The sequence below is a fragment of the Bufo gargarizans genome, chromosome 2, assembly GCF_014858855.1.
Source record: "Bufo gargarizans isolate SCDJY-AF-19 chromosome 2, ASM1485885v1, whole genome shotgun sequence".
NCBI classification, from domain to species: Eukaryota; Metazoa; Chordata; class Amphibia; order Anura; family Bufonidae; genus Bufo; species Bufo gargarizans.
In genome coordinates, this window is record NC_058081.1 from 455,407,503 (window position 1) to 455,427,519 (window position 20,017).

General features: G+C 39.4%; 4 protein-coding genes and 2 pseudogenes across 26 annotated transcripts in view; all 6 read right to left on the reverse strand.

Moving 5' to 3' along the window:
• LOC122928287 (protocadherin gamma-C5-like) overlaps nt 1-20,017 on the reverse strand; it is a 369,082-nt gene that overhangs the window by 32,587 nt on the left and 316,478 nt on the right. For 15 of the 23 annotated variants that reach the window (XM_044280991.1, XM_044280993.1, XM_044280990.1 and 12 more), the window contains one exon: nt 2,663-2,721. In XM_044280991.1, the coding sequence (XP_044136926.1) occupies nt 2,663-2,721 (59 nt within the window). The remainder of the gene's footprint in view (nt 1-2,662; nt 2,722-20,017) is intronic. The other 8 variants (XM_044280983.1, XM_044280982.1, XM_044280971.1 and 5 more) reach the window with 1 other exon arrangement.
• Nucleotides 1-20,017, reverse strand: part of LOC122928292 (protocadherin gamma-C5-like) — a 127,224-nt gene that overhangs the window by 21,597 nt on the left and 85,610 nt on the right. Inside the window, 1 exon segment of the mRNA XM_044280997.1 lies at nt 2,663-2,721. The gene's annotated coding sequence lies outside the window, so the exon portion shown is untranslated.
• The window catches only part of LOC122928290 (protocadherin gamma-C5-like), a 203,558-nt gene that overhangs the window by 21,594 nt on the left and 161,947 nt on the right, over nt 1-20,017 (reverse strand). Inside the window, 1 exon segment of the mRNA XM_044280995.1 lies at nt 2,663-2,721. The gene's annotated coding sequence lies outside the window, so the exon portion shown is untranslated.
• Nucleotides 1-20,017, reverse strand: part of LOC122926009 — a 401,881-nt pseudogene that overhangs the window by 21,593 nt on the left and 360,271 nt on the right.
• LOC122928291 (protocadherin gamma-C5-like) overlaps nt 1-20,017 on the reverse strand; it is a 237,847-nt gene that overhangs the window by 21,578 nt on the left and 196,252 nt on the right. Inside the window, 1 exon segment of the mRNA XM_044280996.1 lies at nt 2,663-2,721. The gene's annotated coding sequence lies outside the window, so the exon portion shown is untranslated.
• Nucleotides 2,663-20,017, reverse strand: part of LOC122928293 — a 72,452-nt pseudogene continuing 55,097 nt past the window's right edge.

The window sequence follows — 20,017 nt, forward strand, 5'->3', positions numbered from 1 at the left end:
TTTCGCTCCTGGTTTTGGCACACAATCACTGATTGAAATCCCTGATCGAACACTGACATCTGAATGAGGCATTAGTGATAGGGACCTACTACTTTGCTCTCTTAATATCCACATGGCAGTGAAATAAAAATTACAGCTGCAAGGTCTCAAGGTCAAGCAGGCTAATTGAGGTTTGCAGCCTCCACATGATTGATATTGGTGATCTATGTAGTGTTTTTAGTTATTTATATTGCCTATATCAGCTGTCACTGTCATACTTTTAATGGTCATTGTGATTTTGACTTTTTCAGATTTTTAGCATATTCAGTGAAATATTTTAAGGGACATTTTTTCAGTGGATTGCAATACAATTGTCCTATGCCACGTGAGTTGTCCTATGAGTTCTATTGTATTCTGTTTATGCACTTGTTTTACCTGTTTTAATTCCAAGATGGTGGTGGTTACTTCTGTTATATTTTAGTTATTGAAAGGCATTCACCATTGACTGCAACCTCATTCTGCTTGGTCTGATATATGTAAAATCTTGATTTCCTGTACTCAAGCATCAATGCATAATGAGCTCCTTCCCACATATAGGTGTAAGTGTACTTTCAGATTGCAGGATAGCTTCCGCAATTTGGCATACAGTTACACCCAAACTCTTACCGGAGCTTCAGTATTTGGTCTAAACTGGCTTCTGCTGGAAGGGGTTAAAAAGAACCTACAGGATCAGTACCAAGTAGACGTGTAGATGCAAGACCCTGTGAATACTTACAATGACCTAAATTCACAGCTCAGTAAACAGTACTAAATTTGTTCTGCATACACATATTGGCAACTTCGCCCAATATATTGACTATATACAAACTAAGAGAACAGAACATGCAGTATCCATAATTAGCAGCTCAATTATCCTGTTTTCTGTATCTGAACATCCATCATAGGGTCAATTGCACCTTGTATATTGTATATGTTCAGCTATATTCACAAAGAGGTGAGTGAAAGGTTGGGCATACACATACATGAGATATCTGTAGGTTAAATGCTTGTTTGGCCAACAGCTATTTTTTCCAATCCTCCCTAACACATGCCTTCTTGTGTGCATGTGTTATGAATTGGGAGAAATTTGCTGCCATACTTCCAAACATCAAAAAGATCAGACAATTTGAATCCAATTGCCAGATCCTTATCTCCCTTGCATTCGGACCCCCTGACTTCCAAAATTAGCTCAACTGCCATTTATTTAATGTATATGGCCTGCTTAAAGGGGTTATCCCATGATTAATGTAAAAAATGAAAATCATACACAATCTAGTACATGACAATCTCTTTCTAACAAAGCTAGAACCAGTCCTGTACCTCACATGGATCCAGAGATCTCCCCATTCATTGATCTAATTGTTCTGCTAGATTTATTTCAAGCTGGCAGCTCATGGGGCATGTCCTTTATCGGAGAATATGTCCTTCTGCTGCAGCTGGTGGCAGTTGAAGGATGGAACTGAGCATGTGCTTCCATGTCAATGAGCAGGACTGAGAAATTAGAAAATGAGCAAACAGCAGGTGGCGCTATACTGATAGATTTCATTCACCTCAGCAGCTATAATAAATTTTGTATTACATGCAATTACAAAAGTATTCAGATCCAGGTGCTGGTTCGAAAGCTGTAGAATATTATTTGTGGGAGAACCCCTTTTAAGTGCAAGTAAATACATGTTATTTTTTACAGATTCAGTTGCAGGTTTTCCACAATTTTGCAGTGATTTTCCTTCCTATGTGGACATAACCTTACAGAGGATATTCTGGTGTGCTGAGTCTCTGACAAAATAATCCCATCTGGAGATCATTTTGGAGCCAGTCACTTGCCCCAGGGTATATTTTTTACAAGTCATTTCATATTGAACCCAGTTGACCTTAGTGTCAATATGTCATGCGTGTGCAATGATAAAAAATACCATGATGTACTTAAGAGTGAATGTAGAAGGAAGCTCTGTTAGATCCAGAGAGCCCAAGCCCAATTGTGGGTGTATTTATAAGCTTCCATGAGGAATAATAATTAAATGGCACAATGCAGAGAACTCAGAGAAAATATGATCATATTTTCATATTAATGCCTCTCTGCAGTATTATTCAGTACATGAAGTCCTATTTTGAGAAGGTTTGGGACATTTTAGATGGGCTGACGCTGAGGGCAATGATCGACAACAACCTGAGCATTATCATTGCTATTCCAGCTGCATTCACATGCAGCAATCATCCCTTTTGCATGAGCATGAACGATTGTTACTGTGATCATTCATCCCCATGCAGATTAATTGTTTGTTGGTAGCACGTTCCTGCTACATAAGGCAATATGCTACTCACAAATGATTTTAGATGTTGCACGAAAGATGCGATCACCCGAGTGTTAGCTTGGGTGACTGGCAGTATGTTTTTGTGGACCAGTTATCAGCAATAAGCATTCCTCCCCAATAATTGTCCTGATTATTTTCCCTTGCAATAGAACCCTTATGTAAAAGTTGACTTCCTTGGAATTATCAGTAGGCTGTAGAGGTAATAAAGAATAAAATGGCAGCAACTAGACTGTCTACACTGTCTTCATTGATCAATGAAATTCACCCACTGAAAATTCAGTAATCATAAATAATTTCTATATATTAACACCCACATGTGAAGATCTACTCACCCACTAGGTCCGGGTCTCTGAGCCTGTGAGAAGCGCCACTCTGCACCAGGTTGCGCCTGCTGGAAAAAAAACACAAAAGTGCTTGTAATTGCTACACACTTACAATGTAAGGAAACAACAGTACATAAAACACATTCAATTATTTTATATTCTTTGTCTTAAAGCCTAGGCTGAAAGAAAGGAACACATTATGGTGTTAGAAAACACAGCACATATCACAGTTTTACCTTGAACTTTAAAGCAAACATTGGAATGCAAACTTAGAATTTACCTTGAAAACAAACAAACAAAAAAACAAGACCAAAAATAAAATAAAAAGCAAAAACAATAGTTATAGTCCATTCTATTTAATTACTAGGGACATTATAATCATGGATAAATAGTGCAGTACATTACATATAAGAAAATCCATTCATTTCTTATACATCCAAATACTTGGACCACTGTGGTCTTGAATGGTGGAGAACATTCCCATCTATAATTATGGTGGAGGCCACTTAAGAAAGATGAAACCTTTGCTTTTAGAAATCAAAAGTGTGAATTAATAGTCATTGCTACAGAGTTGCCAATTGTCCCAAATTTGCTCGGACTTTCAGAATTTGGCGGAGCTTGTGTAAACCTCACCCATAAGTTGGTGCTCCGGCAATGGGCATTCCCAGAGGGGGAGATTAGATGTCCTGATTTTACCAGCTGAAACATTGGTAAGTATGCTGCTATAGTCAATTCTGTTGTAGTATGCAACCCAATGTTCCCTAACTGGCTTGGACCCTCTTCATGTAGATCTGTTGTATTTGGTGGTCCTATATACTACTGTGCTTTAGTTGCACTAGCTTATAGCATTACTAGAACTTTGCACTAACACTTGGGTAGGAGTCAAATCACTTTGTCATATCTTTAATAGACTTTTAATATAATTTGACATATGACCTAAAAAAAGATTGGGAGCTCTGCTGTAACCTATAGAATGCATGGAGAAGAAAATATACATTATACATCACATTGGTACACTCAAGTGGAACAGACTCAGTTAGTTATATACTGATGAGTAAACCATTAATCAAAAGAACAAATCAATGTACTGTATGGTCCATTTAGTGACATAGTATAAAATATACATGGCCTCAAGATTTCAAAAAGCCCCAGATGAAATACAATATCAACAGCATTATTATACAATAATATAAATGAAACTGAATGCTTAGTTTACCAACGGAAAGCTCACGTTGTAGCAGCTTCCGGGTAGTTGTGCCAACTTTTATACATTCGTTCCACTTAGAAAAGACTTGCTTTTTACAGTAAAGAGGGTCCTTAGAGAATTGTAGCATTACAAGGCGTCTATGAGGAATACCCTCTTTAAAAATAAACATGCAATGATGGCATCCTCCCAGCTGGATAGACCCCAGCTGCGAGTCTACGATTCTTAAAATGAAATTGTAAGGGACACATGTACGGCTCACAGTACGAAGTTCAGATCTACAGTTTATATACAGTGTAAGGGATGGAAATATTACAGAAGAAGATTATCTGTGGTCTTTTATTGTTGCAGAATACATTGATACAGAATGTTTTTCACATGGTTCCTTCTCCAGAAAGCCTTTAGTCTCTCAGTAGAAGAAACAGATCAAAGCCATATGGACCATGCCCAGGTCTGAATTGTTCTTCAGGCTCATGAAATAAACCGGACAACTAACCAATGTCAGTTTATGGGTCTACATGTAATAGCTATTATGGTATATATGTGTTTTTCCACAACTGGAAATAGTGACTCCTCCATGACCTCCTCCAGGCACTTAATTGACCTCAGCTGTTATCCTTATGGATCATGATTAATGTTATCGTTAATGGTAAATGGAAGACTATGACTCACTATATACAAAGAACTGCCAACATCATATAATATTTTGTGGAAAATGAATATCTTATTTTACGAATTACCATAACATGTAACAACAACTTTGTGCATAAAAAAAGCACTTTATTGAAGACACTCGGTCACATCTGTAAGCAATGAATCACTGCTGAGGCTACTTCCTCTAATAAATGATTTCAGACTTTGATGCTACATTTTATAAGTCAATCTTATGGTCCTCTCACACCTTGGGGTCAACGGGCACTGGTCAGAATGCCACTATATTTCCTTTTTTAATTACACACATCTGGCCTGAGTAATTGATGTTTCTTCAAACAAACCCTCATCTATTAATTATCTTATATAAATCATTATGACCACTATTATCCCTGATGAATGGCAAGAGACAAGTTAAATCAAATGCTCTTTGTGTTCGAAGATTGCATATCCCATAGCTGTGGTAATATGTGACTTCAGAGAGTTCAGATAATTTGCTTAATCAATTTCACGTGCATGTGTAAAAACAAATGATATCACATCATCAGTAACTCTGTCATGTTATGCTAGGTCTATAGAAATACTGATTTGATGAATTAAGGCATGACAGATCTCTATGGACTAAAAAAGAAAGAGGCTAGAGAAAGGGTACAAATAAAGAACCGCAGAAAGTGATCCATGTCTTGGTACAGATAATTTATGGCAGACATAAGCCACTTAGTATGTTATTCTTCAGTTATTCCTTCTAGACATATATTAATAAATTGACAACTTAGTTTTGAGTATGTCCCTAAACACTCAGAGACTATCCAATCAGTGCTGACAGTGTCAAATTGTGTAGGGCAGTGTTCCTCAACTCCAGTCCTCACGGCCAACCTGCTGGTCACATTTTCAGGATTTCCTTAGTATTGAGAAGGAGATATAATTAGTGTCAATGCATCAGGATTTAGAACAGGTATTCATTCTGTAGGATATTCTCGAATCATGACCAACAGGTGGGACCTGAGGCCTGAAGTTAGGCTATCACTAGTTGATCGATAGAACTATATACCACAGTCAACCTTATAATAGACAGAGCTTAAATGGGAGGAGCAAATTAGTATTGCGCTTTCTCCACTACATGGTTGATGGTGTTGAGTACTTTCGGTGCTGACCTCTGGCAACAGAGCTACAGCTAAACAACTGATCAGCCGGGTCCAACACCTCGCACCGATAAGTTAGTGATGGCGCCTTGTGAGGACAGGCCATCACTTAGTAAAGGCTGGACAACCCCTTTAATGAGCACTATTAATATATATAGGCCTTTTTTGTCATTAAGTCACACATGAGACCCCAGCAGTAAGGGATAAGCCAAATACTTTCCCATTTATAACAAACCATGTGTTCTTTTTCTCAGTATTTGTTTGCACACTGCATTCTGTGGATAATTTACAAATGTGTAGTTTTGGACAAAGAAATTGGCTTCAATTCAATCTCTCCAGTGCTGAAAGTTGAATGTCTAATACCTTTTTCCACATAAAAGTGCAGAGTATAATTATCTGATTGCTGAGTAAGCCTGTGAACCACATAATGGAAGCTGTCAGGAATAACACAAAAGTAACATCAATACATAAAAGCTCTGTTAGGTAGAGTCAGTGCACCTGCCTAGAGAAACAGCCGTCTAATTTACACATCAATAAAATTCTGCCCAGTTACTGTAGAAACCTGACGGAGGGCTTTGAGGAAAGGCCTTAGAGACCCTAGCATAATTCTTTTTTCTTGTGCTCATCAAAAATAACCATGCCCTAGATGGTTTTAGCTCATTTAATAGAACTACCTATTAATAATGACAATTATGTTTTGCAAGTCTGTCTGACGATCTATCCATCTATCTACTGCTCAATCTCACATCTTGCTACAGAATTTAGTAGCAATTTACCTATTATCTGGTATCTACAGGTATCTATCTATCTATCTATCTACCTATCTATCTATCTATCTGTCTATCTATCTATCCTAATAGCAAGCATGTTTCTAATTTGATCGTTTTTTCCATGGTGAACAGATGACCTGCCATCTTTCTGCATGTTCCTCAGCTAAATGTCCTGAGCTACATATGAGGAGCAGAGTAGTAGCGATCATTTTACATGATAAATCTTTGTACTGTATGGTGTGATGTACCTCATGTATATACATTATATTGTAGCAATCAAAAGATAGTGCTCAGGAGTAAGCTGATCCATACATTATTGACCACTAGCTCTTACAGAGCTGATATATTGATTAACTGAATAATTTATCACATTATTCGCATCTCTGACAAATGACTAAACCAATAAATGACTGATGGTGTCCTCAGTCTATGGTTATTAGTGATTGGAAGAACTGCTGGTCATTCGTTAAAATGGAATTTATCTATTTAAAGAAAATTAGCACATGAAACTTCTTCACAATGAAACATCATCATGGGCATCATAGAGGGAGACCCTCTGCTTGGCACACACTCACAAGAGTGAAGGTGATTTACATCGCAACCATAAATTACATATTGCCTGCTACAGGTTTCTCATGTTCAGAAATATTAACAATTATATTGTGCATATATAGTGATTTATATCAGCAGCTCTAGTTTTTCTTTAGCTTTATGGGCATTGTTTTTCAGGTTTGGCAACCCTTTGTGAAGATACAAATTGAGGTTTTATCTTCTAAAGGTTAGCCATACAAATGAGATACGGTAACTGTTGTCCGAGCCCACATTCGGCTGACATCTGTCTCTTCTGATTCTCTAATATGTCTGCATGCTTTACTGAGCATGCATACAGTGCCTTGCAAATGTATTCCCCCCTCTTGACTTTTTTTGTGTTTTGTTACATTACAGCCTTAAGTTCAATGTTTTGTTAATCTGAATTTTATGTGATGGATCAGAACGCAATAGTCTAAGGATACTTTCACACTAGCATTGTTCGGATCTGGCAGGCAGTTCCGGCAATGGAACTGCCTGCCGGATCCAGCAATCAGTATACAAACAGAAAGCTTTTTTTTTCCTGAATCAATTAGACGGATCCGGTGAAATACCGGATCCATCTCATCCAGTATCATCCTAGAATAATGCTAGTGTGAAAGTACCCTTAGTTGGTGAAGTGAAATGAGAAAAATATATAAATAAAACTATTGCATAGAAATAGAAAACAGAAAATTGGCATGTGCGTATGTATTTACCCTCTTTTTAGGAAGCCAATAAAAAGCTCTGGTGCAACCAATTACCTTCAGAAGTCACATAATTAGTGAAATGATGTCCACCTGTGTTAATTCTAAGTGTCACATGATCTGTTGTTACATATACACACACCTTTTTTTGAAAGGCCCCAGAGGCTGCAACACCTAAGCAAGAGGCATCACTAACCAAACAATGCTATGAAGACCAAGGAACTCTCCAAACAAGTAAGGGACAATGTTATTGAGAAGTATAAGTCAGGGTTAGGTTATAAAAAAAATCCAACTATTTTATGATCCCCAGGAGCACCATCAAATCTATCATAACCAAATGGAAAAAACATGGCACAACAGCAAACCTGCCAAGAGACGGCCACCCACCAAAACTTACAGACCAGGCAAGGATGGCATTAATCAGAGGCAGCACAGAGACCTAAGGTAACCCTGGAGTTGCTGGAGTGTTCCACAGCAGAGACTGGAGTATCTGTACATAGGACGACAATAAGCCGTACGCTCCATAGAGTTGGGCTTTATGGCAGAGTGGCCAGAAGAAAGCCATTACTTTCCGAAAAAAAAGACAGATTGTGAGTTTGCAAAAAGGCATGTGGGAGACTCTCAAAATGTATGGAAGAAGGTGCTTTGGTCTGATGAGGCTAAAAGTGAACTTTTCGGCCATCAAAGAAAACGCTATGTCTGGCGCAAATGCAGCACATCACATCAACCTAAGAACAGCATCATTCTGTGGGGATGTTTTTCAGCAGCTGGGACTGGGAAACTAGTCAGAGTTGAGGGAAAGATGGATGGTGCTAAATACAGGGATATTCTTGAGCAAAACCTGTTCCTGTACCTGTGTGTAATTTGAGGCTAGGATGAAGGTTCACCTTCCAGCAGGACAATGACCCCAAACACACTGCTAAAGCAACACTTGAGTGGTTTAAGGGGAAACATGTAAATATGATGGAATGGCCTAGTCAAAGCCCAGATCTTAATCCAATAGAAAATCTGTGGTCAGACTTAAAGATTGCTGTTCACAAGTGCAAGCCATACAACTTGAAGGAGCTGGAACAGTTTTGCAAGGAGGAATAGGCAAAAATCCTATTGGTAAGATGTGGCAAGCTCATAGAGACTTATCCAAAGCGACTTGGAGCTGTGATTGCCGCAAAAAGTGGCTCTACAAAGTATTGACTTTAGGTGGGTGAATAGTTATCCACGTTGCCTTTTTCTGATATTGTGTCCTATTTGTCATTTGCTTCGCAACAAAAAAAACATCTTCAAAGTTGTGGGCATGTTCTGTAAATTAAATTATGCAAATCATCAAACAATCCATGTTAATTCCAGGGTGTTAGGCACCAAAACACAAAAATAGTCAAGGGAGTGAATACTTTTGCAAGGCACTGTATGTAGTGAAGGGGGAGACAGTTCTTGCAGTTGCTTAGCTCCCCAAGAACAAAAGAAACGGGTGACTGAGATCTAACATGCTTGAACCTTAACTGGAGGAGTTGAGAGGATGCCATATATATAGCACTTCATGAGCCAACCCTTCAATATGTAATGGAACAAACTGAGCAAATTAACATCAGTAGACATTAACACATTTCACAGCTAGTCTATCAATAATGCCTGAAGAGTAGACTTTGCCCTATCTCCCTTCCCCCACCCCTTGCCAGTATATCATCGTCATTACTCCCTAAATGACTATACAGCAATATAACAATAGAACAAATGACCCACGGATTTATGCAATTAGTAGATGGAAATTACGTAGACAGTAAACCATGTTGAAATCCAAAATCCTGAGGATTCTAATTGCAGCACAAATCCACATTTCACAATCCTTTCTGGCTTTTTTCTTCACAAGCACTCAAAAGCTCTAATCAAATCCATAAAATACATAGTTCTTAATATAACACATTTGACCTTCATAAGCTGAATCCTATGTGCAAAACAGAGGTTCAACAATGAAAAGCTATGAGCAAATGGATAGATACATCAGACTTCACAATATATTGTTCACAAAATGTTCCCTACAAGACAGCTATGCAAGTCAGCCAAAGTTCAGGGTCACAGCAAGAAGACATTGCCTAATATTCCAGGAATGCAATGAGAACCGGAAAATATACTGTCGCTGAGAGTTGCTTACATATAGATATACTAGAGGTCATAGTATAATAAAAATTGGATTTATAATGTTCTTGCTTTATTTGTGTATTTGGACAATTCTTGTCAGGGGTGGACTGGGAACTTAAAGTGGCCCTGGAAAAAATACTAAAAGTGGTCCCGTTTTGTAATAGGGTCCAAATGATGGAAGGCAGGGCCAGCAATACCATATTGTGGCCCATTAAAACACCCAACAGAGCCAAATACCAAAGTCCATCACAAAATATTGCCAGCAGCACAAAATACAGCCACTGGCCGGCAGGGAGGAGGGCTCAGGTGGCCCCTCTGGGCATCGGCCCACCAGGTAATTTCCCTGTAAGATCTATGGCCAATCCGCCCCTGATTCTCGCTGGGTGAAATTCACAAGCAAATCTATGGCAAAATCTACAGGTAGCTCACGTGGATGTTACTGTAGGCTTGTCAACTATTTTACCATGGATCCAGGGATGATTGTACACTGAAAAATATGGCCCATAAGTACGTACCCTTAAGTTTACAGAACTATTGCAATGAGAGTAAAGCATTAGCCACAGGCATTTCTCGCCAGTCATTGCTATCACAAAATCCATAGGTACTGGAGATACCGTATGACGTTCATCATTCCTGTATGGCCATATCAAGTCATCTCCTTACAATTGTCCTTCACATAATCCTGCATGAACTCACCACATGATTAACAAAGCTTGAATATAATCAAACACATCATTGATTTTTTTTCTTCCCGATGAGTCATCTAAACCAAATATAGCTTTTCTGCAGGCTATCGAATTCAGCTCAGAAAAGGCTTTGATGCTACCAACAATTGCAAATTGCTGAAATTTATAAATACTCTTGATATAAAAAGCAGCACGGAAAACCATGAAACAGAAGTGTTCTTAACATATAAGCCACTGCTTCCTTGCGGTAAACCACTGCAGCCAATCAAAACCTGGTATCTACTATATGGGCAATAATGCAATCATCTGATTGGCTGTAGTTGTTTTTTTTGCAGTAAATAAAAGGTAACTGATCATGGGCTGAGGTGAGAGCTACATTTCCTGGCAGCAAACCTCTCCTTTGTATGCGGAGGACTGATCACTACCGTTGTCACTTATCTCCATACAGATTAATTGTTTTTGGGCAGCACATCTACTGTATGTTTATACAACATGGTCTATTGCCCAGAAACAATGATTTTAGTGTCTCCATCAACAATACGTCCACCTGATGAACAATTGTTTATTGGCACAGGACAATCATCAGGAACGAATGTCCCTAGGTACACTTCGTCTTGATAGTTGATAGTTGACCTGATCTTTGACCCTTATAAAGGAGCCATAATATATAATGCTCGCAGTTGTTGCAGTAGAAAACATTTAATAGAATGACCATTTTCGCCATCAAGGTGGAGAGCACCTGCTTCTGGAGGGCACAGTACTATCGTGTTTGTTGATTTTAGTGACCACTTTGTAATACTTCATTCCTCCTGTGGTGGGGCTGCAGGGAAATGTAACACTTGCTGCCAGGTTCCCACATAGATTACAGTTTATTACTGAGGGTTCTAGTATTGAAAAGCTCTGTTATCAGCTTCTACAAAACTGTAACTGAAAAAAGCCAAAAGCCCCTTTAACTGTTTAAATGGCTTATGATGGCTGAAGTTTATATATACTTAGCATAAGTGGATCTTTAAAAAAAATATATAGAGCTGTGAAAACTGGCGAGGCAAAACTAAACACGATCAAGTCTCCACATGCAAAACACAAAACCAGAAATAGACAAACCCTCTGGACGCCTGCCAGTGTGATCTCTATGAGTGCAAGGAAGCAGACTATTAAATAGCACAACCACAATCAAATATAAAAGAAGGACATCATTGTCATAAAAACTTAGGGGTTCATTTACTAAGACCGGCGTGTTAGACCGCTATAGCTAGCGGTGGATCTGCTGAAGTTATGAAGAGGCTCCGTCCTCTACATAACTTTGGCTCATCCAGCGCCAGCTTCCTTGCTGTCTTACATTTAGACCATTTTCTATGCCTAATACAGGCGTAGAAAATGATGAATGAGATGGGCCTGCCACCCTGTCCCCTTCCACGTCTACTTTTTTAGACCTGGCGTGAGCGGGGGAAAAGTCGCATACTGCGACGCAAATAACCTTTGAGCAGCAATCTGCACCAGAAATACATATTTCTGCATAGTTAATGACTCCCTTTATGTAAAAATATTTTTCATTACATAGTTTAATGTTTTAAATCTACTTACTGATTTTTTCCATATAATTTATTATTATGCTCCATTCAAGGCCAAAGAATAATGAAAAAAAGTCTTAAAAAACCTCAAGTTTATCAGCACTCTACAGAAAGCACGATACCTTACAATGCAATGAATTATACTAATAGTAAGAAGCAGAATTTTGAATTCAGCTTCACGTGTGAATACAGAAGAAAACACATTTTAACTTTAAAATATCAACAAGATAAGTAAAACAAACAATTTTTCCTACAGAGGTCATCTTAGTAGGCATCTCAGGAGCAACTAAGGTCTTGTTCCATCTGTCACTGGACAGTAGCCACTATGGTTTTAGAATAAGCACTAGTATCTGATGCACAAAAGCAGCCTACAAATCTCAGGCACGGGGTACTAATAGTTCACAGCACACTGCCATATAATGCAATCTCCTGGAGTAATGACAGAAGTGCTGCAGCCTAATTTCTAGATGGGCTCAGAATAGATGTTCATTAAGAGCGAGGTCTCTGGGGATATGAGTGACAATACAGAGATCATTGTCACTATATATAGCATGCACCTGTGCTCAGTCTGGCATGTCAATACTGTAAGAAAATACCTACTGAGCTCTGAAACATTCCCCATTTAAAGCAGTACTAATACAGATCACAAGAAAATGTGTTATATCGAAAACTTTTTGCTCTCATCATGGCCTTTTGTGCTGTCACTGAATCATATCTGGCATCATTAATATAATTACATTTAGTGTATGATGCCTGATACTAAAGGGCTCTTTACACAGGCTGAGAATCTGCCAGATTATCTGGCGGTGTAACGGTACTGCTGATTACCAGATCAATGAGTGAAATGCTCGTTGATCGGGTAATTGGATCATTCGTGTAGGCACCTAAATCTCTGTTTGCCGGCAGCAGATCGCTCTGTCTGAACACAGTCTGCTGCTGGCAAACAATGATTCTGTATGGGGACGAGCGAAGGCATTAGCGAGGATGCCTCACAATACTGTGGAGGAGATCGCTGCATGTAAATCTCCTTCACTGATGAGTAGGCAATTGTTGGGAAGGAACGCAATCGCCTGCTGAATTGGCTTGTGTAAAGGGACCTTAAGATATAGGGGGACATTTATTAAGACCAGCGTTTTAGACTGAATGCACACAACCAAATGAAAGGGGTTTTCCAAGTTTATTAATCTTGGAAAAAACTCTCTCATGACCACAGTACAAACCTACATTCCAGTATACTGTTGTAAGTAACTATGCTCCAATTTACCACTGCAGCTCCTTTTGTGTTCCTTTCCATAGAGACTTTTTATCACATGGCCACAGCCATCAACCATAACCCATGGGTGGCCCTAGTCATGTGCCAATTAAATGTTAGGATACAAACTTACTGGGGCTTACTTATAGATGACCTATCCTCAGGATGGACCATCAATATCTGATAGTGAGGGTCCGGCACAACAGACCCCTGCTCATCAGCAATTATGGGGTAGCTCCAAACTTCAATGGGAGGAGCACTGCAGTAACCTGCTCTGTCCACTACGCTATGAATGGGGCTGTATAGTTCCAGCACTAGAGATTGTCAGGGGTGAGGGTTTGTCCTATTTTGAGGATAGGCAATATAATAGAAACATTTTGGACAATCCCTTTAACAATTACCAGTTTAGGGCATAACTACTCTTTGATGTCAAATCTTCAGCTTTGATGATTGAGCGTAGGACCTTTGGCCCATAGAAACCTTTCCATGCTGATGTGGCTATATAAATTGTATAACATGACTTAATTTTTTAATGTGGTTTTAACATTGTTCATAAAATGGCATCTATGGTGTCATTTGTAAAAAGCAAAAAGCAAAACAAAAATGTCATTTTTGGATCACACCATTGACAGTATTCCTGCATCTCATCATTCCCTTTATTTACAGAGTACCAAGATCATGATAATTATCATTGTCTGGAACATTTTACTGTTTACTTAACCATTTTACTAAGAAGGCATTTGTATCTGGAGCAGATCCAAGTAGATTTGCATTAGGATGCTAATGAAGCTGGTTTACCCATAGTGAATGGTAGACGATGCTTCGGTATATTCCTGCTGTATGCTATCTATGCAATATAAAGCATATAATTGCTTACAGAGCGGCCTCTGTGTGACATCCGGCAGATAATTCTATGTATGTACACATCTGTATGTATACAATGCATTTGCTTGAATCTACTGCACATTAACATTGTTCATTATCCCGCCCCTACAAGGCTAAGCTCTACATCCAGGAAACGCTCAGGAAGTCATCATGATACATTCCCTGACGCCAAGAAACATAAGCAATTGCATATATTTCCTTTAGATGTGGAGTTTATCAAGCAGGGGTTGTTGCTTGACTATGGCAACTATCAGTGCAGTTTCTAGGTAAAATTTCTCTCAGGGCGAGTGTCAAAAAAACTCCCCCCCCCCCCCCCCTCACAACTGCTCGATGAAATAAGTGTCTCCCCATTGTAAAAAATGTGGAACCACATTGCACGGATGGTCACAGTGACACACCCAGTGACCCACTGTCCCATAGACTCAGGCTCTCACTCACAGCAGGCTACTTTCTCAGCACTGCTCCGGGCGGGCGGTAACAGGCAGGCAGTGTGGGCGGCGGTGCTCACCTCACTCACTGTACGTCACGCAGTGCGTGAGGTACAGTGAGTGAGTGCCGCCGCCCGCACTGCCTGCCTGTGGGGGGACATTATTTTTAATAAGGATCACTATGGACATTATTTAGAATGGAGGCTGCTGTGGATGTCATTATAACTGTATAATGTCTGATAGGCCTAGTCCTGAGTTATATTACCCTGCCCTGTATAATAATGTACCCTGATACCCCTTAGTTATATTACTCCAGCGGGGTAATATAACTAAGGGGTATCAGGGATGGGTACCTTATTATACAGGGCATGGGCAGGGTAATATAACTCAGCTCAGGACTAGGCCGATCAGACATTATAGTTATAACGACACCCACAGCAGCCTCCATTCTAAATAATGTCCATAGTGATCCTTATTAAACTTAATGTCCCCCACAGTGACAGTGGCCCCCATTTTCATGTCTCCCACAGTGGCCCCCCCCATTGTAATTAATGCCCGCCCCCCCATTGTAATTAATGCCCGCCCCCCATTGTAATTAATGCCCCCCCATTGTAATTAATGCCCCCCCAGACCATCACTCGCCTCACAGCAGGCATCAGCACTGCTCAGGGGCTCAGGGCGGGCGGTAACAGGCAGGCAGTGCGGCGCTCACTCACTCACTGTATGTCACGCGCCTGCGCCGCCTAGTGGGAGGAGTAGGTGCGTGACGTCAGTAAGTGCCGCCCGCACTGTCTGATGAGTGAGAGAACTCGGCACTCGGGCGCAGGGCAAGCGAGATGTCGGGAGGGAGCCAGGGCGCACGGCCGAGAAACGACAAGAGGGCGCCCCTGTCGGCGCCCCCCTTCTGACAGCGCCCCGGGCGGCCGCCCGTCCCGCCCGCACCTAGAAACGGCTCTGGCAACTATTGTATTCTAAGGCTGCTCTTCTGTATACTATTGAATACCATGAAATGACGTATGGTATAGATGCAAAAATCTTAACACTTTTTCAAATTCAAATCTCCCTCAGCACATGATTTTACATACTTTTACAGAATGATTCAACCACCATAGTATCTGGTTTTATTATCTAAGATATGGTATCAGTGGGGGTCTTGTCAGGTCGCAATGAGGGGCCTCTGTGGAGCACTGTGGCAAGTAGCATAACTAGAACAGACTGGCCCTTTGGCAAATTTTTCAATGACCCCCCCCCCCCAGTCCCCTTTATGCAGACCAAAGACCGGAACCAAAGACAAAAAAACTCTCTTCTTCTCTTACGGGCACCTCCATTCTTTGTGTAGACTGTGTCTAGGCACCCAATACACTGTGACCTGATGTTGCACAGTGTCAGGTCATAGTGCTCTACTATGCACACTACGTCCCGTCCTGAAGCTGTGCGCTGCCAGGACTTAGTGCAGCATAGGCAACCAGTGAAAAAGAACAGGGAGTAGTGAGCAATAACAGTGCTAGGACTAGGAGAACTATACTCACTGCTCCCTGGGCCTCGAAAATAAATCCATTTGTTCTCCTCCGCATTTCTAAGTTCAGGACCAGTAGCAGTAGCTTCCCCTGCTTTCAGAGTAGCTGAGCCCCTGACTGCGGCCCCTTCTTTACTGCACAGTACCACTTTTATTTAGGCATTGAGCATGAGGTAATTTATTAAAACTGGTCCAAAGGAAATTGGCTTAGTTGTCCATAGCAACCAGTCTTATTCCCTTTCATTTTTCAGAGCCCCTTTGGAAAATGAAAGGATACTTCCCATAAAACAGAATACATATTTCAGACAGGAGTAACATTGATCTGTCAGCTTAATATTCTGCCATATGTAAGGCTGCATATTATAGCTACAAGTCAGAACTACTAGTAACCAAAAGGATACAAAAAATGCTACTACTAGTGAGCGGAGTGCCCCCCACCTCTTGCCAACATTTTCAATAATCTTCGTGTACACATAATTCACTGAATCTATATATACAAGCTCTAATGTAAAACCAAAGCCAGCCAAGGCAAAAACTGGCATAAAAAAAATATGACTAATTACTGATGTCAATATTCATGCTCTGGCTATCATTTTCACGCACAGCATACTGAAAATCTGCACACATTCGCTCGTTTACTACAGATAAATGGACTTATACAAAGTCCTTATCTGCTCTAACAGTGTCACATCAGGGAATAGGGCACTTTATATGAATACTGTAGAATTGTGGCAAAAATATCTAAAATGTGAGATTTATTGACTGCTGCACTGGTGTTTCATCTAACACACTAAAAATTCTAATACAGTACCCTATAGTCACTTTTACTATTTTGTTAAATTAATAATTCAATACAAGAAAGAGAGACACATATAGTATAGGTCTGTCACATGGTAATTTAAGTAACCAAAGGTACTTAAAGCCATGGAAACCTCATGATGTCATTTATTTGCAGACCAACCACTGTTTTATTGCATAGCCTTCCTTTTCAGCTATGGCAGTGTTCATTTGACTATCCAATTACAAAATCTAAGACATTATCCCAGCAGGATGAATTACACATGGATGTTAACTGAGGAAATATATAATGTTGACTTGCACATAATTATCCACTCGTTAGGTTTGAGTTACACATAGATTTGTGCAATTCTTTAAAGCACAGTTGTTCATGATTTTTACCAATAAATCGATTGAGCCATCAGAACAACCCATCTCCATAAAGCCAATTAGAACATATGGACTTTACATATGGACTTCACATATGGACTTCACCTATTAGCTAGAGTGAATAACCTCAGCCAAGAGTGACACTTGAGGACTTGGCAAGTCTATGTATTAAAATGCTACATTCATAGAGTCACATTTTATTTCAAACCAGTTTCATGTAACTCATGCCACTCTATTGTAAAAAACCAAAATAAAAAACAAGCACACAATTATGTCAAATATCAGAAAATCCGACTTAAAATTCACGTGGGATACACCAAATGATACATCCCTGCAAAGCTATGTTCTACTGCCTTTTACTCCCTCACAAATCTGTAAAAACTGATAATAAAGCTCTATAAAAAATTGCAATGTATTCAAAGCTTACACTCCAACCTTTACCTTCTATGCTAGCTTGCTCATTTTGAATTAACCTAAGAAGTAATTTAATTGACCATACCTTTGACAGACTATTTAGGGAATCATCTGTTGCTCAGTAATTTTTCAGTTTTTCTACATATTGGCAGTCTTCTACGGTTCTAGATTACTTCACTTGCCTCAATACAGGAAATAGGAACACATGTCTAGATTCAGCTCACTAAATACTGTTAAAAAGAGTTATTGTATAGCAAATAATGATGTCTCACCTGCTGAGGACCATTTAAATGAGGGAATAAAACCTCAGTTTCACCAACCAAGCTTTTCAGTTCTGGAAAATTTAACGGCTTCATGAAGGTGAAATCATTTTTATCAGACACGGTAGAAAAACAGGACTTGTAACACTGACCCTGTGGTTCCATAGGACCCATTCTAACTTCCATGTATTTCAGAGTACCATCTGGATTCAGACGCAAAGTCGGAAACTGCCCTGTATGATGGATTGGAGCGGATGTATCTTTACAGCACCACCCAGAACCTCCATGATCCTTTTTCAGACATTTTATGAGCAATATTGTAAAAGTGATAAATGACACACAGCTTATAGCCACAAGAGAAATAATTAAATACATGGTCATGTCAGACTTGCTAGATGTATTCTGAAATAAATCCTTGGACTTTATGTTTTCTTGGACCATACTATCTTCTAACATGACAATAATTGTGACTGTGGAGGATAAAGGTGGTTCACCATGGTCTTTGACTAAAATTAATAAACTGTGTTCTAGATTTTCATTTTCCTGAAAACTGCGACTTGTTCTGATCTCTCCATTTTGTGAAGATATAGAAAATAAAGATAGGTCAGTGGCTTTAGCAATTTCATAAGATAGCCATGCATTGTGGCCAGAATCTAGATCCATAGCAGTAACTTTTGTGACAAAATAACCACCTGGAGATGATTTTGGAATCTTCTGTTGTGCAATGAACTCATTAGTATGTTCTGGATAGAATATTTTTGGAGCATTATCATTTGTATCCAAAATGAAGATAAAAATAGTTGCATTGGAAACTTGTTTTGGAGATCCAGAATCTTCTACTTTTACTGGGACTTCTAAAACTTGGACTTCTTCAAAGTCAAAAGAACGTTGTGCATAAATACTACCAGTTTTTGAATTGATGTATACAAAGGAAGAAATGTAAGAAGATCCTACAACTTGGCTGTCTAGGATTGAGTAAACTAAGTTTGCATTCTCTCCTTCATCTGGATCAGAGGCAGATACCTCTAAAAGTAATTGCCCAGGTGTGTTGTTTTCTTGTATGCCAGCAGTATACATCGCTTGTGAAAATGTAGGTTGGTTATCATTGATGTCTGAAATTTTCAAAGTAATTGTTTGCTGTGTCCTTAGAGGAGGAGAACCCATATCACTGGCAGTCAGATCAATTACATAGTGAGATATTGTTTCTCTGTCAAGAACATCATTAGTAACCAGGGAGTAATGGTCATGTGAAAACATGAGCTTAAATGGTAAATTAGATGGTAACTTCCAGAATCACTTTGCCATTTTGCCCAGAATCTTTATCTTTCATTCTGAAAAGGCCAACAACAGTGCCCACTGCAATATCCTCTGGAACATCTGTCATTATGGAGGTCACAAGGATCTCTGGAGCATTATCATTGACATCATCAATTTCTACTTGGATGATACAATTACCTTCCATTTCAGGTACTCCTCTGTCTCTAGCTCTAACAGGCAACTCAAATGACCTTGATTCCTCATGATCTATAGGTCCAATAATAGAAATAACACCTGTGTTTGGGTTTAAGTCAAACATTTTTTTGATGGAATCTGACAAGTGTTCTTCAAATGCATACTCTATTTCACCATTTACTCCTTCATCCAGATCAGTGGCATTAAGTTGTAACAACACAGTATTAGGAGGGCAATTTTCTTTTACATTAATTTTGTATAATCCTTTATCAAATGTTGGTGCATTGTCATTTAAATCCATAACAATTATATTTATCTGGGAGGTTCCTGATCGAGGGGGGTCACCACCATCTACAGCTGTGAGGATCAGATGATGTCTATTTACGTCTTCCCTGTCTAAAACTTTCTCTAACACTAATTCAGGAATGAGTGTTCCATCAGTACGCTTCTTTACAGAAAGGGAAAAGTAAGGGTTTGGGTCGAGTCTATACTGTTTAATTCCATTTGATCCTACATCTAAATCGTGCGCACTTTCCAAGGCAAATCTAGCTCCTGGACT